We start from the raw sequence: 24,302 nt of genomic DNA on the forward strand, positions 1-24,302 counted from the left end.
GATGCCATCCAACCATCTCATCCTCTGTCATCCCCTTCTCCTCCTGCCCTCAATCTTTCCCAGCATCAGGGTCTTTTCAAATGAGTCAGCTCTTTGCATCAGGTGGCCAAAGTATTGGAGTTTCAGCTTCAACATCAGTCCTACCAATGAACACCCCGGACTGATCTCCTTTAGGATGGACTGGTTGGATCTCCTTTCAGTCCAAGGGACTCTCAAGAGTCTTCTCCAACACCACAGTTCAAAAGCATCAATTCTTCGGTGCTCAGCTTTCTTCACAGTCCAACTCTCACATCCATACATGACCACAGGAAAAACCATAGCCTTGACTAGACGAACATTTGTTGGCAAAGTAATGTCTCTGCTTTTTAATATGCTATCTAGGTTGGTCATAACTTTCCTTCCAAGGGGTAAGCGTCTTTTAATTTCGTGGCTACAGTCACCATCTGCAGTGATTTTGGAGCACAGAAAAATGAAGTCAGCCACTGTTTCCACTGTTTCCCCATCTATTTCCCATGAAGTGATGGGACCAGATGCCATGATCTTCGTTTTCTGAATGTTGAGTTTTAAGACAATTTTTTCACTCTCTTCTTTCACTTTCATCAAGAGGCTCTTCAGTTCTTCACTTACTGCCATAAGAGTGGGGTCATCTGCATATCTGAGGTTATTGGTATTTCTCCCAGCAATCTTGATTCCAGTGTGTGCTTCTTCCAGCCCAGCATTTCTCATGATGTACTCTGCATATAAGTTAAATAAGCAGGGTGACAATATACAGCCTTGACATACTCCTTTTCCTATTTGGAACCAGCCTGTTGTTCCATGTCCAGTTCTAACTGTTGCTTCCTGACCTGCATATAGGTTTCTCAAGAGGCAGGTCAGGTGGTCGGTATGCCCATCTCTTTCAGGATTTTCCAGTTTATTGTGATCCACACAGTCAAAGGCTTTGGCATAGTCAATAAAGCAGAAATAGATATTTTTCTGGAACTCTCTTGCTTTTTCCATGATCCAGCTGATGTTGGCAATTTGATCTCTGGTTCCTCTGCCTTTCCTAAAACCAGCTTGAACATCTGGAAGTTCATGGTTCACGTATTGCTGAAGCCTGGCTTGGAGAATTTTGAACATTACTAGCGTGTGAGATGTGTGCAATTGTGCGGTAATTTGAGCATTCTTTGGCATTGCCTTTCATTGCGATTGGAATGAAAACTGACCTTTTCCAGTCCTGTGGCTACTGCTGGGTTTTCCAAATTTGCTGGCATATTGAGTGCAGCACTTTCACAGCATCATCTGTTAGGATTTGAAATAGCTCAACTGGAATTCCATCACCTCCATTAGCTTTGTTCATAGGGATGCTTTCTAAGGCCCACTTGACTTCATATTCCAGGATGTCTGGCTCTAGGTGAGTGATCACACCATCGTGATTATCTGGATCATGAAGATCTTTTTTGTACAGTTCTTCTGTATATTCTTGCCACCTCTTCTTAAAATCTTCTGCTTCTGTTAGAAATACCTTAAGACAAATGATAATGAAAACACAACCACACAAAATCTATGGGATGTTGCAAAAACAGTTCTTAAGAGAGAAGTATCATAGGCCTTCATTAAAAAACAAGAAAAATCTCGTTAGAAATCTAACCTACCTAACCTAATAGAATTAGAAAAAAAGGAACAAACAAAATCTAAAGTCAGCAGAAGGAAAAGAATAATAAAGGTCAGAGAGGACATAAATAAAATAGAAATTAAAGAAACTATGGAAGAAATCTATAAAACCAAGAGCCGATTCCTTGAAAGAGTAAAGAAGATTGACAGACCTCTGGCCAGACTCACCAAGAAGAAAAAGGAGAACCCAAATAAACAAAATAAGCAATGGGAAAGGAAACATAACAACGGATACTGCAGTATCAGTTATATATATATATATACAAACACATACACATATATATATCTTATGTATATACATATATATGTAGAACATAAGAGAATCCTATGAATTCATAATCCTATGAATTATATGCCAACAAATTTGACAACCTAGAACATATGGACATACAGTCCACCAAATTTGAACCGAGAAGAAATAGATAATTTGAATAGATCAATTACTAGAAGTGAAATAGAATCTGTAATTTAAAAACTCCTGGGGATTTCCCTGGTGCTCCAGTGGTTAAGAATCCTCCTTGCAATGCAAGGGACACTGGTTCCATCCCTAGTCCAGGAAGATCCCACTTCTAAGAGCAACTAAGCCTGCATATCACAACTACTAAGTCAGGACTCTAGAACTTGTGAGCTGTAACACGAGGCCATGTGTTGCAGCTATGGAAGCCCACATGCCTAGAACCTGTGCTCTGCAACGAGAGAAGCCACCACAATGAGAAGCCCACATACTACAAGGAGGAGTAGCCTACTTGCCACAACCAGAGAAAGCCAGCATGCAGCAACAAAGACCCACTGCAGCCAAAAAAATTAAATAAAAATAAATATATTTTTTTAATCTAAGAAAAAAAAAACCTCCTTACAAATAAAAGTATAGGACCAGATGGCCTCAGGTAAAGCCCACCAAGCATACAAAGATGAACTTTTACTAATAATTCTCAAACTCTTCCAAAATATTAAGAGAAGGGAACACTTCCAAAGACATTCTATGAAGCCAACATCACTCTGATACCAAAACAAGACAAAGACACCATCAAAAAAGAAAATTAAAAGCCAATATTTTTGATAGATATAGATGAAAAAATTCTCAACAAAATATTAGAAAACCAAATCCAACAACACATAAAAGAGATCATATACTACAACCAAATGAGATTCATCCCAAGTTCACAAGAATGATTCAACATATGCAAATAAATCAATGTGATATACCACATCATAAAAGAAAACACAAAAGCCACATGATCAGGTGGATGTAGAGATCAAACGGAGACAGCGAGCTGAGGCTGACTGTGAAAAGCTGGAAAGACAGATTCAGCTGATTCGAGAGATGCTCATGTGTGACACATCTGGCAGCATTCAACTAAGTGAAGAGCAAAAATTGGCTCTGGCTTTTCTCAACAGAGGCCAACCAGCCAGTGGCAATGCTGGGAACAAAAGACTGTCAACCATTGATGAATCTGGTTCCATTTTATCCAATATCAGCTTTGACAAGACCGATGAATCCCTGGATTGGGATTCTTCTTTGGTAAAGACTTTTACCAAATAGGCGCAAAAAAAGCATTTGACAGAATTCAACAACCAAACAGGATGAACTAAGCAGGAAGTATAACCCTCCCAGATGTCAGAAACTATGATACAAAGCTACAGTAATCAAAACAGTATGGTATTGGCACAAAAACAGACATATGGATAAATGGAGCAGAATAGAGAGCCCAGAAATAAACCTATGAAGCTACATTCAATTAAACTTTGACAAAGGAGGCAATATACAATGGGAAAAAGACAGTCTCTTCAGAAAATGGCATTGAGAAAGTTGGATAGTTGCATGTAAATCAATAAAATTAGAACACACCCTCTCACCATGCACAAAAATAAACCCAAATGTCTTAAAGACTTAAGTATTATACATGGCATCACAAAAGTCCTAGAACAGATCACAGGCAAAGCATTCATTGACATAAATTGTAGCAATGTTTTCTTACGTCAGTCTCCCAAGGCAGTACAAGTGAAAACAAAAATAAAGAAGTGGGATCTAATCAAACTATAAACTTTTGCACAGCAAAAGAAATCATAAACCAAACAAAAAGACAACATATGGAATGGGATAAAATATTTGCAAATGATGTGACTGACAAGGGCTTAATTTCCAAAATGTATAAACAATTCATGTAACTCAACAACAAAATAGCAAAACACCTAATTGAAAAAAGGGCAGAAAATCTAAGTAGACATTTCTCCAAAGAGATAAAGATGGCCAATAGGTATATGAAAAGACACTCACTAATTATTAGAGAAAAGCAAATCAAAACTACAATGAGGTTCCATGTCACACTAGTCAGAATGGTCATCATTAAAAGCTCTACAAATAATAAATACTGGAGTGGATGTGGAGAAAAGGGATCCTCCTACACTGGTGGTGGAAATGGAAGTTGGCACAGTCACTATGGAAAACAGTATGAAGTTTCTTCGGTAAAATAAAAATAGAATTGCCATATTATCCAGTGATCCCACTTCTAGGCATATATCCAGACAAAACTCTAATCCACAAAGATACATGCATCCGTATGCTCAAGGCAGCACTATTCACAATATCTAAGATACAGCAACCACACTGAAGTCCATCAACAGCTGAATGGATAAAGAAGTGTGGTATGTGTATACAATGAAATACTACTCAAACCCACACTAAAAATGAAATAATGCCATTTGAAGCAGCATGGACCAACTGGAGATTATCGTGGGCTTCCCTGGTGGTTCAGATGATGAAGAATCTGCCTGCAATGCAGGAGACCCAGGTTCAATCCCTGGGTCAGGAAGATCCCTTGAAAAAGGGAATGGAGATTATCATACTAAATGAACTAAATTAGAAAGAGAGAGACAACTACCTTATAACTTACATGTGAAATCTGAAAGATGACACGGGGAATTCCCTGGGGGTCCAGTGGCAAGGACTCTTGAGTTTTCACTGTAGACGGCCCAGGTTTGACCCCTGTCGGGGAACTAGTATCCCAAAAGCCACGCCAGAAAAAGAAAATGACACAAATGAGAACCTGTCTGTGAAACAGCAACTGACATGCTGGAGTAGAAAACAGACTTGTGGTTGCCAGGGGGAGAGCATAGGGGGATGGTAAGGTATTGTGTATGGTATGGATAAACAACAAGGTCCTTCTCTATAGCATGGAGAGCTGTATTCAGTATCCTGTGATACACCAAAATGGAAAAGAATATATTAAAAAAAAGAATGTATATATGTGTATCAGATCAGATCAGATCAGTCACTCAGACGTGTCTGACTCTTTGTGACCCCATGAATCGCAGCACGCCAGGCCTTCCTGTCCATCACCAACTCCCGGAGTTCACTCAGACTCATGTCCATCGAGTCAACGATGCCATCCAACCATCTCATCCTCTGTCGTCCCCTTCTCCTCCTGCCCCCAATCCCTCCCAGCATCAGAGTCTTTTCCAATGAGTCAACTCTTCACATGAGGTGGCCAAAGTACTGGAGTTTCAGCTTTAGCATCATTCCTTCCAAAGAAATCCCAGGGCTGATCTCCTTCAGAATGGACTGGTTGGATCTCCTTGCAGTCCAAGGGACTCTCAAGAGTCTTCTCCAACACCACAGTTCAAAAGCATCAATTCTTCGGTGCTCAGCCTTCTTCACAGTCCAACTCTCACATCCATACGTGACCACAGGAAAAACAATAGCCTTGACCAGACGAACCTTTGTTGGCAAAGTAATGTCTCTGCTTTTGAATATGCTATCTAGATTGGTCATAACTTTCCTTCCAAGGAGTAAGTGTCTTTTAATTTCATGGCTGCAGTCACCATCTGTAGTGATTTTGGAGCCCAGAAAAATAAAGTCTGACACTGTTTCCACCGTTTCCCCAACTATTTCCCATGAAGTGGTGGGACCGGATGCCATGATCTTTGTTTTCTGAATGTTGAGCTTTAAGCCAACTTTTTCACTCTCCACTTTCATTTTCATGAAGAGGCTTTTTAGTTCCTCTTCACTTTCTGCCATAAGGGTGGTGTCATCTGCATATCTGAGGTTATTGATATTTCTCCCGGCAATCTTGATTCCAGTTTGTGTTTCTTCCAGTCCAGCGTTTCTCATGATGTACTCTGCATATAAGTTAAATAAGCAGGGTGACAATATACAGCCTTGACGTAATCCTTTTCGTATTTGGAACCAGTCTGTTGTTCCATGTCCAGTTCTAAATGTTGCCTCCTGACCTGCATACAAATTTCTCAAGAGGCAGATCAGGTGGTCTGGTATTTCCATCTCTTTCAGAATTTTCCACAGTTTCTTGTGATCCACACAGTCAAAGGCTTTGGCATAGTCAATAAAGCAGAAAAAGATGTTTTTCTGGAACTCTCTTGCTTTTTCCATCATCCGGCAGATGTTGGCAATTTGATCTCTGGTTCCTCTGCCTTTTCTAAAACCAGCTTGAACATCAGGAAGTTCACGGTTCACATATTGCTGAAGCCTGGCTTGGAGAATTTTGAGCATTACTTTACTAGCGTGTGAGATGAGTGCAATTGTGCGGTAGTTTGAGCATTCTTTGGCATTGCCTTAACTGAGTCATTTTCTGTACAGCAGAAATCAACCCAACATTGTAAATCAACAATTATAGTTTAGTTACTAAGTCACGTCTGACTCTTTTGCAACCCCATGGACTGTATAGCCTGCCAGGCTCCCATGTCCATCCGGTTTCTCAGATAAGAATACTGAAGCGGGTTCCCATTTCCTTCTCCAGGGTATCTTCCCCAACCAGGGATCAATTCTGCATCTTCTGCTTGACCAGCAGATTCTTTGCCACTGATCCATCAAGGAAGCTAACCCTAACCCACAGCAGTTTTAAAAAGGTATAAATCAAGTAAACAAATAATAAAGAATAGTGTTCCCCAAAGTGATCCATGTCCTAATACTCATCTATGACCATTTTATTTTACGTGGCAAAAGAGAGTTTGTGAAAGTGAATTAAGTTAAGACTCTTGCTATGGGGAGAATATCCTAGATTATCAGTGTGAGCCTAATATAATCTGGTAAGAAGGAGACAGGAAATCCAAAATTAGAGAAGGACAAGGGACAATGGAAGCACTACTAGAGTCATAAGAGGATGGAAACCATGAAGAAAGGAGTGTAGACAATCTCAAGAATTTGGAGAGGCACTGATCACAGCCTCCAGAAATGTAACCCAGCTGACTCCTTGATTTTAGTCCAGTAATACCATTTTTGGTCTTTGACATCCAGAATTATCATTTTAAGACACTAAATTTTTGACAGTTTATTACAGTAGCCTAAGGTAACTAATTTAACATGACTATGTCATTGGAGGGCTTCCCTGGTGGCTCAGCTGGTAAAGAATCTGCCTGCAATGTGGGAGGCCTGGGTTCAATCCCTGGGTTGGGAAGACCCCTGGAGAAGGGAACAGCTACCCACTCCAGTATTATGGCCTAGATAATTCCATGGACTATTCCATGGGGTTGCAAAGAGTCAGACATGACTGAGCAACTTTCACTCACTCACTCATGTCATTGGGATAAAATCCCAGGGACTTCAAACAATGTTTTACTTTCTTCTTGAACTAAATGTGCATTCTGTATTGGGAGCTCTGCTCATCACTGTCACTTACGTAACCAGGTTGTTGGAGCCAACCCCATCATGAGAATGTGGATCTCTGGGGAAGAAAGAAGTTGTTTCATAAAACTTTTCTCATTAAATAAATAGCCTACAAGGCACGTGTACCCCAATGTTCATCGCAGCACTGTTTACAATAGCCAGGACATGGAAGCAACCTAGATGTCCATCAGCAGATGAATCGATAGGAAAGCTGTGGTACATATACACAATGGAGTATTACTCAGCCATTAAAAAGAATACATTTGAATCAGCTCTAATGAGGTGGATGAAACTGGAGCCTATTATACAGAGTGAAGTAAGCCAGAAAGAAAAACACCAATACAGTATACTAACGCATATATATGGAATTTAGAAAGATGGTAACAATAACCCTGTATGCGAGACAGCAAAAGAGACACAGATGTATAGAACAGTCTTTTGGACTCTGTGGGAGAGGGAGGGGGGATGATTTGGGAGAATGGCATTAAAACATGTATAATATCATATAAGAAACGAATCACCAATCCAGGTTCGATGCAGGATACAGGAAGCTTGGGGCTGGTGCACTGGGATGACACAGAGGGATGGTATGGGGAGGGAGGTGGGAGGGGGGTTCAGGATGGGGAACATGTGTACACCCGTGGCGGATGCATGTTGATGTATGGCAAAACCAATACAATATTGTAAAGTAAAAATAATAATAATAATAAATAAAAGAAAAATAAATAAATAAATAGCCTACAAAATACATCCATCACTTCTCACAACTCAGTGGTCTGAAAAAGACATGTGGTTCCAGTTAATGCAAAGGTTAGAAGTGTGACACTCCATGAGGCCATAAAAAGAAGAGCCAGAAATATTTGGTGTAGCTTGACACATCCAAAGAGGGCTCAAGTACTCAATCCCATTCTCTGCCACATCATTTGACCCCTCTGTGCCTCGGTTCCTCTCTTATATTAGTATCTTACATTACAGGCTCATGGTATAGATCACATGCAATTGTACATGCAACGAGCTGAGTTCAAGGCTGGCTCATGGTGCACTAAGTCAATAAAACCTGTTGTTGATACATACTGAAGAAAACACATAGGATCACATCAGGATGAATAAATAACTGCTTTGTCTCTTCCTCTAGGAGTGGCAGGTGACAGGGAGCTGCAGGTGATTCAGCCTGAGAGGTCAGTGTCAGTTGTAGCAGGAGAGACGGCCACTCTGCACTGCACCGTGACCTCCATGAGCCCTGTGGGTCCCACCAAGTGGTTCAGGGGAACTGGGCCAGGTCGGGAGTTCATCTACAGTCAAAAAGAAGCTCCTTTCCCCCGAGTAACAAATGTTTCAGATGCCACAAAGAGAAACAACATGGACTTTTCCATCCGCATCAGTAACATCACCCCAGCAGACACTGGTATCTACTACTGTGTGAAGTTCCGGAAAGAAGAACGTGGTGACGTGGAATTTAAGTCTGGACCAGGCACTCATCTCACTGTGAGCAGTGAGTATGGTCTTTGTCTCCTGGACTATGATAAAATGTCAATAGGAATGCTCTCCACTCTTTTGGGGAAAAAAAAAATCAGGTGCAGCAGTGGGTGCTTATTCATGTTCTGGACATAGTATAATTTCACTCTCTTCTACAGATCAGGGAAGTTGAAGCCTGTTGGGGTCGTGCTATTTGCTCAAGGCCCCATGGCTGGTAAAGGTCGGGAAAGGCAGGAGGCCAGTCTGCCTGGCTCCACAGCCCACAGTCTTCTCCATCTTGTCCAGGCTTTGGTTCCAGGGATGAGGGAACTGAGAGTCTGAGTGACTTGCCCTGCCACAGGCCAAGTATCACCTCGCACTTCCAGAGAGTGCTCCCCTCAGTGTCGCAGAGTCTTCTCCTCATTCAGCAGTTACTGAGCACCTACTGTGTGCCAGGCCTTGCTCTGGATGCTGTGGAATAAGCAGTGAACAAAACAGACAGGGGCTCTTCTCTCATGAAGCTTATGTACTCTTCCCTCCTAAAGAGGAGAAATCCATCCAAGGCAGGAAGGGGAAGTGTGTTTCCTTATTTTCTCTTCAGAATGCTATACTGAGAATTCCGATGGCACAGGCTCAGTGTTTACTCTGATGGCCCTGCTTGGAGGAGAAGCCTAGAGGTTGGGTGTTTCCTGGGACTCTGTTGCGAAAACCCTCCTGTGATTCGGGGACTGACTCACACAGTCACTGAAGGCTCCCAGCAGAGCTGCGTCATCCCAGAATGTCCCTCCCCAAGGAATAGGTTCCCCTTGTGGGTGACTTAGGAGAAGCCCCATTGAGGTAGCAAAGGTGCTCATTTAGAGTGTTCTGACAAAGATCCTGGATTCTCTAACTCCTGAATCCTGGACTGTCAGCAGAGGAAGGACCTTTAGATACTACCATCCTCCCAAGCCCACATGTATAGATCCCCATCTATACAAAGAGGTGACAGGGGCCCAAACCACAACCACATGGTCAGTGAGGGCAATCCATCAGGAGCCCAATCTGATTCAAGGTCAGTCTCCTTCCTGTGCCAGCATTGGAACTCGTTTCATGGAAGAACCTGGCACATAGAAGTTGCAGAATAAAAGCTCCTTGAATTAATCATGGAACAGGCATTGTTTCCCAAAGGTTCAGACAGCCCCTCACATTCAGACCCTGAGCCTGAGGTGACTGGAAAACTCTCCCTACTTCCAGCCACATGATCTCGAATCTCTCATTCCATATCAGCACCTAGAGCTGCCCTGTGCTTCAATAGTCACTTAATACTCAGCATATGGAGACAGCATCATTTACCGTACTTGTTGATGGACACTAAGTTGTTCCTAACCTTGGGCTACTGAAACAGCACTGAAGAGATAACCTTTTCCTGTGTCACTCTCCTCAGAGGAGAAATACCCACTGGAAGTGGCATTGCTAGATCAGAGTATGTGGGTTTTAATTTGTGTGATGATATTGCCTAATTTCCCTCCTAGTCATGGTAGCAAATGAATCTCCCCAAACCTCCAGACATCAGCAGGGCAGGTGGCTTTATCCTGATTTTGAAGATATTACTACACTTCCCAGACGGTGGGTCCCCTGCTCAGCCTCAATACAGCTAGTAAGTGGCTCCCCCACCTCTCAGATCTGCTGGCTCCCAGGGCTGCTCATCCTCTTCCCCAGGCCGCCGGCCCAGATGATTCCCTGGGTGAGAAAGGAGGGAGGGGAGGGGAGCCGCAGCCCATCAGGTGCTGAATCTTCTTCGTGGTGTTTACTTCTTATAACCAGTGTCTGGGGGAGGGGCTCATCTGTTTTCCCTTTACAGATGAGGACACTGAGGCTCAGAGAGGGGACCTGGCTGGTGGGCAGGTAGGGGAGCCAGGGTTGAACCCTAAGCACCTGACTCACAGCTCTGCTATCTGCACCCCCTGCTGCGCCTGTCAAAGTATGGAGAAAACTCTCCTGTTAACTCTTGTATTTTTCTCTTCTTCAGCAATAAGCATTTTTAAAAAGTCTCACGTGGGAAGCATGGCTAGCTTTACAAACCAGATTAGATAAATGCTGCAGTGTCTCATGATATGCTGAAATATTCCTAAAAGTCAGGGCTCAGCACACTTAGCAGCATCAGGAATCTTTTATTCTGCCCACTGTTGTGATGGTGCCCCTTCACCAGGCCCCTGTGGAGCAGGTCCGGGAAGGTGAGTGTGGACAGAGTCCAGCGGGGCCACTGCAAACCCAGCAGCACCGGACACGCCCACTCCTGGCTCTGCAGACTGAGGATGAGGAGGGGGAGGTGTTCCCTCGAGGGTAATGAGGGCCCCGAGTGAGCAAGAGTTCCTGTTCTAGACTCAGGCGTCAGGAGCCCATGTCTTTCCTTGTTGCTACAGGGCCCCCAGCCCTTGGCCCTCAGAGGTCTCTCCTCCCTGTAGTCGCTGGAAGTCAGGAATCTGAGGGAAAAGGGGAGGGTGGTGGTCAGTGTGGAGGCTCCTGAAGGTGGGCACTTGCTCTGCTGGTGGACATGAAACCTCGGAGGTGGCAGAAGATACTCCTGGGACACAGTGGAGTGGTACTGAGGAAACAGTCCCTTCATTCCTCTCAGCCTCAGTTTTCTCATCTATAAAATGGTGATCCTCATGGTCTCCTTTTAGGAGAGTTGGAAGGATTTGAGGTGCTCTGTCTAAATCAGCACAGCATAGGGAATTCCGCAACTGAGGTCTTATTTCAAAGCTGAGACCCAGTTCCCTGTGCTGGGCACCCCCTCCCTCACCTGTAGAAAGGATGATCACACAACCTTTGCAGGGTGTCCTGAGGGCAGAATGACCTGGTGAAAGGAGAGCCCCTCAGGGAGCGATGGTGCTGGCCTCCCACCTGTGCAGTCCTGGGCACGTCTCACAGTTCCCTCTAGTCCTCAGTTCCCCCGTCTGCGAAATGGTGGTGATCATACTACCTTTCAGGGGTCTATGATGACTGGAAAGGGTCTAGGAAGCCCGGAATGGTGTGGGTTAGAGTTGGTCATGACTGGAGTGACTAAGCACGCACACGCAGATGTTATGATAACAATCATAGGTGCTATTGATTAAGCATGCATTATATGCAGGCTCTGTGGTTTACAAACATCCTCACTTATCTTACCAGGTGGAGCTATTGTCCACATTGTATGGAATCAGACATTGAAGCTCAAAGATAAAGAACTAAGCCTTTAAAATCAATCAGTCCTGCTGAGATGAGCTCTGAACATTCCTTGATGAGTGTCCTTGGTCAGCTGCTTCCTCCCTGAGCCTTGTCCCGTCAGTGGAGCCGCTCTCAGCCCTCCCCCTCAGTACTGATGCAAGGGTTAAATAGCTGAGGGTCCTAGAGAAATCAGCCCATCTTTATGCTCTGCAGAAACTTTCAATAAGTTTCACAGCATCTTCTCCCGTTGGAGGCATCCAGAATGCTGGTGTTTTTATGACTCAACATATTCAAGTAATATCTCCTCACTGTGTCTTCAAATGCTTGATGCAATTTAGGAAGAAAGTTAAATGCTTAAAAATGAAAATATCTGTAACATTTGCTGTCTGTGAACTTTTACAGGAGATGTTGGGTGGTAATGAACAATTTGAAGACACCCTCCAGCACCCTACACAGGGAGAAATCACCCTCACTTTTATTGGCTGATTTGTGTACTTTTTCAGGACACGGGAGATGCTTCTGCCTGCTTCTGAGGCCTGCGTCTATGTTTCTTCTGATTCAGGAACGATTAGGAAATTAACCACCTTTGGCTGCTCAGCACTCAATGATCTTTTGTTTTCAACCCAAAACTAACCCAAGAGAAAAACCCATATTCAGAAAAACATCTCATTTCCCTCTTACTTTGAAACTCTGAAATCAGCACATTATTCCTACTGGAATATTAATGGAAAGAATGAAAATTATGGAGTAAATTCAGACACCTGAAGGGACAGCTCTGAATACAAAGTTTGAGTTTAAGATAGACCTGTATTTAGTTTTGTAAACTATCTTGTGTTATACTCACAGAAGAAATGCCTGATTTAAACCTCACTGCAATCCCAGAAAGGGAAATGCCTGCTGTCCCCTTTCGCAGATGGGGAGCTAGGAGATGCCACGGCCACACCTCCCATTAACTGGGCAGTCTGGTTCAGCTTCCACGTGGTCCTGCTATCCCCGCCCCTGCCCCATTTCCCCTGCATTTACTTCTATGAACACTTCTCTGAAGGTAGTTAAGTTTTCCAGGGGAGCCTCGTTGGGAACAGTTACTTGGAGAGTGAGTCCAAGCAGCGCTTTTGTTCCCGGGCCCAGATTGGTGGGAAATCACCTGGCAGTTGTGAGAAGGTGGACTCTGAACTCCGACCTGGGATTCCATGTAACCCTTGCCCACACACAGAGCTCATCCTGGGAATCTCAGTGTCTCCTCGCTGAGATGAGGACGATGACACTGCCCTCCCAGAACTAGCTGAAGAATTAAAATATAATATATATAAGTTTCTTACCATTGTTGCACACTTATCATTAGTGATGATAATTACAATCATGTTCATTGTTTGTAAATGTTCCTTTTGTAGCCAAGCCCTCTCCTCCCATGGTATCTGGCCCTGCAGTGAGGGCCACACCTGAGCAGACAGTGAGCTTCACCTGCACATCCCATGGCTTCTCCCCCAGAAACATCTCCCTGAAATGGTTCAAAAATGGCAATGAGCTCTCAGCCTCCCAGACCAGTGTGGACCCAGAGGAAGATGGCGTTACCTACAGCATCACCAGCACAACTGAGTTGCTATTGGCCCCAGGGGATGTTCACTCCCAGGTCAGCTGTGAGGTAGCCCATGTCACCCTGCAGGGGAGCCGTCCTCTCCGTGGGACTGCCAGTTTGTCTAAGACCATCCGAGGTAGGTGCCCCTCGTACTAGTCCAAGATCACACCTGCCCCCAAGACCCCAGAGCCTCCTCCTCCTGCCTGATTTTTGCTCCAAGCCTTGAATTGCCTGGAATTTACTTCCTTATAGCCCTGCCTGATCACCAGACTCCTAGATGAGCTGGCCACTCACTGCTGGTTTAATGGCAGCTGCCAGATGTATACCTGCCATGTGCCAAGCACTGTGCTAAGTAGATTCCTTTTCTTTACCAACAGTATCTCCAATTACTGAGCACCTCCTATAAATCAGGCCCCTAAGTGCTTGATGATTTTATTTATTTTGCTGCAATTATTATATTAGAACTGCATGTCAGGGGCTGAGCTTATTGATTTCACCCACTATAACCCCAGTAGGAGCTACCCGTTCTTGAGCACTTATTGTGCGCCCTGCACTGTGTTTACTGATTTCATTCATGAATAAGGAGTCCTCAGTGTTGAGTCCTGCTGCCTGCCATGTTCTGTCCTGGATGACTCCCTTGCTGTGCTGGGAGATGATATCCAGCCCCTCCCCTGTGACTTGTCTGTTTTATAAGGTCAGACCTTCTGCCTGATCTGTTTCAGTACCACCCACCTTGGAGGTTACCCAACAACCCATGGCGGGAAATCAGGTGAACATCATCACCTGCCTGGTGAACAAGTTCTACCCCCAGCAACTACAGCTGACCTGGCTGGAGAATGGAAATATGTCCCGAACAGAAGCTGCCTCGACCCTCATAGAGAACAAAGATGGGACCTTTAACTACATGAGCTGGCTCCTGGTGAACTCGTCGGCCCACAGGGAGGCTGTGGTGTTCACCTGCCAGGTGGAGCATGATGGGCAGCCAGCAGTCACCAAAAACTCCACAGAGACCTCTGTTCCCCAGAAGGACCAGGATACAGGTGGAACCACTGATGAAGCCCCCCACTCCAAATGGCATGGCTTTTAAACATTATCTTTCTTAAATGTTCAGAGTAGTAATAATAGAATAATCTAGATGTTTATAGATATATAAAGTAGAATTTTGAAGTGAGCGCCCATCTCCCAAATCCCATACTCAAAGAGCCACCACTGCTGAGGTCTTGTTACATTCTTCATAGGTCTTTTGATGTAAATATGCAAAAAGAAAGTAGGAAAGGAGAGGGACCATTCTATTCAGAGTGTCCTGCCTGTTGCTTTCTTCAACTATCAGTAATTGTATTCATAATTCCTGTCCGCCCACCTCCCACCTGTTTGCTCTTTCCAACCTCTGCCTAGTCTCTGTCATCCCTGATGGTTCCATCTGTATCAGTATTGTCACCTCATCATCTTCTGCCAATACTACTCTGCGAAATTCTGGAAGAGGAACCCTGAGGACATGAAGTTAGAATTGCACCAGGCACCCAGGTGACTGGGCACTGAAAAGGGCTCCTTTGTCTCCTGATTAGTGACAGTAGACCAGCAACGATCACACTTGCTCACTGCACATTTACCAAATGCAGCTATCAGTTCAGCTGTGAGCTCCTTTCCTGCTTCAGCCACCCAGAGGGCTTTGAGTTTACAGAAGAGACCCAGGAAGCAGTGGTGGGGGGTTGTTGAAGATTTGTTGTCTTTAATCCAGGTGAGTGGGCTGAAGTAATCAAGATGAATGAGCTCCTGAGAACAAGAACCGCTAACCTGTACAGCAGACTTATGTTAAGTAGAGACAAGTTCCCCTTCAACAAGGCATTGTCCTAATGACATGTGGGGTTCCTTTTTCTATACGTAAAACTTGTCTTATATGCTCAATATAACTTGTGGAGAGAGTCAAGTCAGGTTTCCAAGAGTCTTTGTTCTAGAAGAACTTTAAAAGCCCATGTCCTTTCCAGCATTCTCTGTGGTGTTGCCCTCATCTGCAGGGTCCTTGATGGGTCACCCAGTGTCCATGTCCCTGCATCATGCATCATGTCATGCATGCATAGTCACTCAGTCATGTCCAACTCTGCAATCCCACCGACTCTAGGCCCCAAGGCTCCTCTGTCCATGAGATCGTCCCAGCAAGAATACTGGCCTGGGTTCCCATTTCCTCCTCCAGGGGATCTTCCCAACCCAGGGATCAAAACCATGTCTCCTGCATTGCAGGCAGATTCTTTACCATTGAGCCACCAGGAAAGCCTCATGTCCCTGCCTGCTGGAAGAATAAAGAGAGCACTGGGAGAACAAACAACTTCCCTTAAACAAGAGATGTAGAAAAGTTGTAAAATTGTGTCCCCTCATAACTTAGTCTTGTGTGCATATATAGTTGTCAGTGGAGCCCATGATTGTGTGGTCATATGGTTAAGGACACTGATTTTCTACAAAGTGAATACCTTTACACACTTAATATGATCAATAATAATCCCCTGCTACTGCTGCTGCTGCTGCTAAGTCGCTTCAGTTGTGTCCGACTCTGTGCAGCCCCATAGACGGCAGCCCACCAGGCTCCCCCGTCCTTGGGATTCTCCAGGCAAGAACACTGGAGTGGGTTGCCATTTCCTTCTCCAATGCATGAAAGTGAAAAGTGAAAAGTGAAAGTGAAGCCACTCAGTTGTATCCAACTGTTAGCGACCCCATGGACTGCAGCCCACCAGGCTCCCCCGTCCATGGGATTTTCCAGGCAAGAGTGCTGGAGTGGGGTGCCATTGCCTTCTCCGAATAATCCCCTAATATCATTTAAGTGCAGTATACTTTTAAATTTTCTAAGTATATCTTTTATCATTGTTTTTTGTTCACCAAAAATGCCTTTTAATTCATCGGTAAATGCATGGTCAAATTTTCCTGTGACACCATCTGGGCCTTGAGAATCTTTATTTCTTTTTTTAATTTGAAAATGTATCAGAATTGTTAAGGGCTATTTAAAGTATTCATTTCATATTATGTGAACTGTGATAGCTTTTGCTTTTTGAAGTATTTGGTCCATGGTGTCTATGCTGTTGAGTTTCAGCTTATGGTTGTTCATAGTATTCCCTTATTATATTTTGATATCTGCAGAGTCTGTAGTGATGTCCTCTGTTTCATTTCTGATAGTGGAAATGTGTCATTCTTCCTTTTTTCTTTCTCTGTTATACTGGAAGTTTTTCAATTTTATTGGTCTTTAAAAAGAAACTTTTATTTCAGTTATTTTCTTTATTGTTTCTCTGTTTTCAATTTCACTGATTTTTCTTCTTTATGATTTCCTTCCCTCTGCTTGCTCTGGGTTTACTTTGGTCCTTCTTTTCTTGTTTCTTGAGTAAAGAACTAGGATTATTGGTTTAGACATTTTTTTCTGGTGCCACACCTGGGTCTCCTCTTTTGCTGGGGAGTTAGGAGAGTGGGCCTGGGTGCCTGACCACTAGGTAATTTCTCCAGTACCTGGGTCTCTAGCTAGTCTGTCTCCTCTTCCACCTCAGAGTTCTGCTATGCTTTTCCCTTGTGTTATTTCTAGGGTTCAAGTTGTACTGAACTGGGTGAGCAGGAGAGAAGAATCCACTCCTCCTTGCCCGGAGCACCTTGGAAATACTTCCGTCTCATGCTGGGGCTCAGGCCAGGGCTGGCATTTCTCAGTCCTGCAGTGTGCCTAACCTAGCGTGCCTGCTGGGTCTCAAGTCTGGAAATGCTTCCAGGGACATCCAGGTTGTGAGGCTTGAGCAAAGTGTAAGATGCCCATGTGATCCTGCTGCTGCTCGAGTTGGTCTCCTGTGAGCATGCACATCTTATTGCTCGTTTCCTTGAAATTGGGGTGTTTTTAGAATATTTCCAGCCTGGTGTTCCTCTCTTCTCTCAGTACATAATAATCCAATAGGTTAATGGAGTTTTGGGTTGGTTGGTTGGTTTTGATAGAGGCAGAAAGGTTCTGAGTCCTCTAATTTCTTGATTCTATTTTTCTTTCAGGAACCTAAATACTTTGCCCTACTTTTTTCTTTTTCCTTTCACCACTCAATTGCCAAATGACACTTTTCACTCCTTTTCATCTCTTCTCCCCAGATGTTATATATTTTAACTCATTCCTGTCCATTTTTTTTTTTAATTGACTTCCCTGGTGGCTCAGATGGTAAAGCGTCTGCCTACAATGCAGGAGACCCAGCTTCAATCCCTGGGTTGGGAAGATCCTCTGGAGAAGGAAATGGCAACCCACTCCAGTACTCTTGCCTGGAAAATCTCCAGTACTCTTGTCTGGAAAATGGACAGAGGAGCATGGTAGGCTACAGTCCATGGGGTCGCAAAGAGTCGGACATGACTGAGTGACTTCACTTTCTTTCTTTCTTGCCCATTTATTCACATCTCTCCTTGAATTAAGTTCCAATAGTCACTGTAAGTAACTACCGTGTTTAGTGATTTAATGTGCGTTGTGTGTGTGTTAAGCCACTTCAATTGTGTCTGATTCTTTGCAACCCTATGGACTGTAGCCCACCAGACTCCTCTTCCAGGCAAGAATACTAGAGTGGATTGCCATGCCCTCCTCCAGGGGATCTTCCTGACCAAGGAGATCTTTTACATCTCCTGCATTGACAGGCAGGTTCTTTACCATTAGTGCCACCTGGGAAGCCCTCATACAGTTGGAGCAGGCAGAAATCTACAATAGGCCAGCTATTGTAGACCAGAGTTCTCCTACAGAGAACTCCTTCTGAAGTTCCTTCTGAAGGCTGTAGGGGAGAGTCCATTTCCTTGCCATTTTTAGCTCCCAGAGGTGCCCACACTCCTTGGCAAAGGGCCCCACATCACTCTGACCTCTGCTTCTGACATCACATCTCCTTTTCCAGTTGTCCCGCCTCCATCTTTTACTTATAAGAATCTTTGTGATCACATGGGCTCTACTTGGAAAATCCAAGATAATGTGCCATCTCAAGATTCTTGACTTGATCACTACTGATCATCCCTTGTGACATATGTAATAATATATGCACACATTCTGGAGATTCTGTGTCAACCCTTTTAACGAACGTGAAGTCGCTCAGTCGTGTCCAACTCTTTGTGACCCCATGGACTGTAGCCTACCAGGCTCCTCTGTCCATGGGATTTTCCAGGCAATAGTACTGGAGTGGATTGCCATTTCCTTCTCCAAGGGATCTTCCCAACCCAGGGATCGAACCCCCATTTCCTGCATCATAGACAGATGCTTTACCATCTGAGCCACCAGGGAAGTCCGTCAACCCTTTTAAATCAAGCATAAATTGAATCCCCTTCCTATGATCTGTGCACTGCTCTGCAGGACACTTTTCCAGTATTTTCCAATTTAGGCAAATTTAATATCACTTGTGGTATGTTGAAGTAACTCTGGGTTCCTGTTGTATCTGTCTCGTCTCTTTCTCCTGCAGTTTTCCAGGTGGCTGGCTGAGGATGGGATTGCAACCTAGTGAGATATTGTGCCCTAGGATCTGTTGAATTTTCTCTTGTCTCACAGTTATTTTTACTTCTGGCATTTTCTCTATAAGAAAGAGGACACTTGCAGTCTGGTAGACAGTAAGTGAGAATGAATGAATGACCTTTGTACTCTGATTTCTGCCTTGAGCTGAGCCCAGAACAGGACACAGTCAAAGCCTCAGAGTAGGGATGGGCCTACATGGCCTCAGATAGAGTAAGTGAAGACCCCTGAGAATGGCTCCTGTGTGATCCCTCTAATCATTTTCTTGTCCCCTGATTGCCAGGCCCAGAGATTCTCCTGGCAGTTCTCCTCCTCAGCCCCAAGCTGCTGCTGATGGTCAGTGTGTCTGTCATCTTTGTCCACAGAAAGCGTTGAGCCTGACTGTAAGTTGGGGTGGGAGGGACGGCAGGACAAGATCTGTCCTCGAAGACACAAGGTCATCAAGGGGACAACCTGCAGGTCACACAGGGTCAGAGCCCACAGGGAGTTAAGAGGTGACACACCTCTCTCAATACCCTCAGGAGTATCCTGTTTCCTTCTAAGAGATTCCCAACTCCCAGGGGGTGTGTGAAGTCCTGGGGGATGTGGGCTGGACTTGGGGTTTTCATCGTCTTAGCAGTTCTATGGAGGAAGTAGCGAAAAAGTGCTATATTGAAGGGAAGCTGAGTGGAGCACATTTCCACATCACTTGAACTCTAAGGCATTTGGGGGCAAAAGGAATCCACGTTTTAATAAAGTTGAGAAGTCCTTGGTCAGCTGTTCTGAGGGGTGTCTTGCTCTGATTCTGTGTGTGATGGAGTGGAAGGGCTGGAGAGGGGGTACCAGCACCTGGGGAAAAGGGGAGGAGTCCGAGGAGGCAGAGTCCTATCTCAGGGGCTACCCATCCTCTTAGGACAGGCATTCAGGAGGAGAACACCTGGGCATGTGGGAAGCATGCAGGAAGATGTTTTGATTGATGAGCAGATAATTAAGGATCAACATGTTTTCTACCTCCCTCCTTCCTCGCTGCTAGGTGCCACCACAGCCTCTACAGCCTCCTTCCCTCCTTGAGGGGCCCAGCCTAAGAGAATGACCAGCTGGTATGTTCCATATGCCTCCCCTCCGTGGAGACCTGCATACCTGCTCCTGAGCTCCTTCCCACAGTCCTCGGTGTTCCTTGAGCTGGGTCTTCATACGTGGTCTTGAGCAGGGGTCATGGAAAGTAGCTCTGGGCACTGACTCAGGACATCTTCCGGAAATGTGAGAAATAGATCTACGCAGACAGGTTATCTCTCATCCTTCACCTCTGACTTGCATGACTACACATTAATGGACCCTGTACTGAGAAGTTACTCTGTTCTGGATTCCTGCTTTCACCTAACTCCTCATCCTCTGAGGTTCTCTATTTCCTCTTCAGTACAAATATTCCTCATCTTTGTTTTAAGAGAAATTACTCTCCTTGTCCATTGTCTAAATGGCCCACTTGTCAAATCTGGAAAGTAGTCTCCCCTCTTCTCTCTGTGGTGGGAAGAGGAGTTTTTCTATTATTGTGCATCTTTCTCAACCCTGTTGCTCATAAAACGTACCATGTCCAGAAAACTGGAGCCATCATTCATTTATCTTTCTTTTATAGCCGATATTCAAAATGGTTATGTTCAGTGGTGAGATGGTAAATCTTTAATAACTGACTTTTAAAAGAAAAAAAAAGGGAGGGTATTGGGAGAGTGGGGGAAAAAAGTTAATTTTATTTATCTTATAAATCAATTAAAAAATTATAAGGGGATTATGGATGAATTTACTGTTTGTGGGTTTTCTATATTTCAAAAGTAGAAACCTGAAGAATTCCTGATGAACACATCTAGTAGAGATGCTTGATTACTGTATCCTGACACTTCTGCTAATACCAGGGGTTCTGATGAATTGAAAACAATGTACACCAGTAAAAAAAAAGAAAAAAAAAAGCTTGATTGATAGTACATTACAAGTTTTTGGTGTAAATACTCCCAATGTGGCTAATTTCAAGTTAGCAAAATTAACAACTAGCTTGCAAAATTCCTCAAAATGTAAATATCAGCTCTCATCAGTCCAAGCCTCCTCTAGCACACCACAGAGCTCTTTCCAGTGGGTAAGAATCTGCCCATTCTCATGCCCATCTCTACTCTCTGATCCCAGACATCATTCTCTCTTCCTGCACCATTGCTATGGTCTCTAACTGGTTTTCCCATTTCAGGCACAGTGATTCTCTGGAAATGTCAGTCAAATCCTGTTGCTCCTCTGCTCCCTTCCCTCATATACCTGCATGGTTCATTCTCTCTTCCTACAGATCTCTGCTCAAATGTCACTTTATCAAAGGCACCTTTCATACACCACCCCGTATAAAATATCGATTCCGTCTCACCCTGGCATTCCATGCCTCTTCACCTGATTGATTTTTTCCTGAGAACTTTTTACCATCTGATGTAGGAAGTGCTAACTGTGCATCATAGAGAAGGACCATTAAAATGACTATGTACACTGAATCATGGACAGTGATTTTTTTTTTAATTCTATGATCTTTAAAATTTACTTTCAAAACCTTAAAAACTACCTTACTGTCATCTTTAAATATATGGAGAAATTTTTTTTAAGTAAATCCAATAATATATAGTTTGACAAATTAGAAACACTGAGAATTAATACAACTTATTTCTTTATAAAGACTTATCCAAAGTGTTTGAACAGTGCTTGACTTCTTCTTTTTGTATAATTTACAATGATTTAAGTCAATGTATGGCAAAACCAATACAATATTGTAAAGTAAAATTAATTAATTAATTATTTTAAAAAAGAGTATCTTTTTTATAACTTGATGAATTATCAAGCTCCTTGCTATGTTTGGATCAGTTTTGGACATGATATGCCTTGTGCTCTCAGTGCTGTGAAATCTTTATGAGACTTTGTTTAACTTGCTGATCTCACTTCCTCTGGGATATCTTCACTCTTGGTCCCTCACCACCAGTTTCCTCATTTACGTGGTAAGCTGGCCTTCGCTAAGTTCTTCTCACTGCGTATATCTGAAATTTTTCTAACAGTATAAAGTTACTACTTCCATGGTCAGCTATTTCTTCTGTAATCCATTAATTTTCAGTTTGAACATAAGTTTCAGCATCATTTTTCATCTCTTCATTGCACTTTTCATTTTTGCTGCCAATTCCTTTTTATGATTTTTTTTTGTAAATGTCATGTAGATTTATCATTAGGCGAGGGGAGACAACACAAGTACATATTTTGATGTTTCTGCCTAAACTAACAGAGTAACAGTGGCCAATAACTAGACGTTTGAAGAAAGGACATGATGGATATGGATTACAATGAGCATCTGTTAGCACATAGTGATTTGTGGTCTGCAGGACAGTTAGCAGCGAAGTTGTACTTTATGCAATTGCTCACAGCAAATTTCCTGTGGTAAATGACATCTGAACTGTGTGTTGGGGGATTGGTGCTATTCAACTAAACTGAAATTCATGCACCATGCAAAATGTAATGTTTCTTCCTCAAACAGAACGTCGGTTCTAATGAGAAGTGACTCTGAATCCTCAGTTGCCAAAACAGTGACTGCAACATACTAGGCTGTTAATATTTAATTTAATAAATGATTGAATTAGTTTTTACTAGATACTGATTTCAAAATAAAAATTACCTAAGTCAGTCGCTTGGATTTTGTGTTTTAAAGTCCTTTCATCAAAGGCTAATCTCTTCTTGTGTTCAGAAATCCTATCATCAATTCAATATTCTTCAGAAAGCAAGAAATTTAAAAACCAAAAGAATACAGAAAAAGCAAAACTATCATTGATTGGAGTTTGTCAAAGGGGCTCAGAACCAACGAAAAGAGGTGTTAATGGTCAATGATGGAACAATTTGAGCAACAAATATATAAAGCATTGGAGATACATATGTATGTGTGTATATATATATATATGCACATTCTGAATGTTTTCGTCCCCTCAAAACTCACATTTTAGAATACTATTGCCCAAGGTGATCCTGTTACAAACTGGCACATTTGGAATGTGATTACTTTATGAGGGCTCTCCATTCATGCATGGGATTAGTACCCTTGTAAAAAGACATCCAGTATCTTAGCATCTTCTGCCATGTGAAGATACAATGAGAAATCTGACATCCAAGAAGACCCTCACCCAATCATGCTGCCACCCTGACCAGGTACTTCAAGCCTCCGTAACTATGAGCAATAAATTTCTGCTGTGAGCTGTTCAGTCTGAGATGTTTCATTCTGTGCACATGTGCTCAGTCGGGTCTGACTTTTTTCGACCCCATGATTTATAGCCCAGAAAGCTCCTCTGTCCATGGAATTTTACAGACAAGAGTACTGGAGTAGGTGGCCATTTCCTCATCCAGGGGATCTTCCTGAACCATGGATTGAACCTGAGTCCTTTGCATCTCCTGCATTGGTATGTGGATTCTTTACCACTGAATCACCTGGGAAGCCTTGTGACATTTTGTGATAATGGCCCAAATAGACTAAGACAGATGATAGCCCAAGTTATAAAAGAAATATATATGAGCCAATATTGGTATAAATAAATAATTTAATATATTAATAAATGGAGGAAATTTTTATTAATTAATTTTAATTGTAAAATTAAATTGTAAATTTAGTTACAATGTTGTGATGTTTTTTGCCATCCATCAACATGAGTCGGCCACGGGTATACATGTGTCCCCCTCTCCTGAACCCCCCCACCTCCCTCTCCAAAAGTTTTCTGTGCAGAAAAGTCCCAAGAAATTTATGTACAAATAGATACTTCAGTCTAAAGAAGGGAAAATCAAGTTCACCACTCCTAAAGTATGGGCTACACTTGGTAACTCCCTTCCAAAGAAGACAGAAAGAAAAGAGGAAAAAAGGTAACTTCAAGGTAGGGAATCTAACAAAAATAAATTAGCCAGGTCAGCAAGAGTTCATCACCAATCAGAAATCAGTATCAATAGGCATAAATCATATAGATTTAATTTTAAAAAATGGTACTTTTCCTCTGGGATCTTCTTCCCTGAAGCCCTTAACCCTAGTTTAATTATGAGCAATGTATCGGACAAATTGCACTAATACTAGAGAGATTTCTGATAATACATCTGAACAATATTCATTCAAAAACAAGGAAAGTCAGAGGTGTAACAACTGAGAATAACCTAAGGAGACATGACAAGTAAATGTGTGCAGTATCCAGCATGGGATGTTGGAAAGGACAAGAACTTATGGAAAACTTAAGGAAGTCAGGTATAGGCTGAATGTTTGTGTCTCTTCAAAGTTCACATATTCAGATATGATCCCTGAGATGATGGTGTTCAGTGGTGTGTCT

General features: G+C 43.1%; 1 protein-coding gene across 5 annotated transcripts in view; it reads left to right on the forward strand.

Moving 5' to 3' along the window:
• The window catches only part of SIRPB1 (signal-regulatory protein beta 1), a 93,202-nt gene that overhangs the window by 17,500 nt on the left and 51,400 nt on the right, over positions 1–24,302 (forward strand). The window contains 5 exon segments of one of the 5 annotated variants that reach the window (NM_001080911.1): positions 8,409–8,765; positions 13,306–13,626; positions 14,213–14,530; positions 19,250–19,349; positions 19,979–20,523. The exons of 2 other annotated variants lie outside the window; for them this stretch is intronic. In NM_001080911.1, the coding sequence (NP_001074380.1) occupies positions 8,409–8,765; positions 13,306–13,626; positions 14,213–14,530; positions 19,250–19,341 (1,088 nt within the window). In that variant the 3' untranslated portion in view covers positions 19,342–19,349; positions 19,979–20,523. 5 annotated transcript variants of the gene reach the window in all.

The sequence above is a fragment of the Bos taurus genome, chromosome 13 (assembly GCF_002263795.3).
Source record: "Bos taurus isolate L1 Dominette 01449 registration number 42190680 breed Hereford chromosome 13, ARS-UCD2.0, whole genome shotgun sequence".
In the NCBI taxonomy this organism is placed as follows: domain Eukaryota; kingdom Metazoa; phylum Chordata; class Mammalia; order Artiodactyla; family Bovidae; genus Bos; species Bos taurus.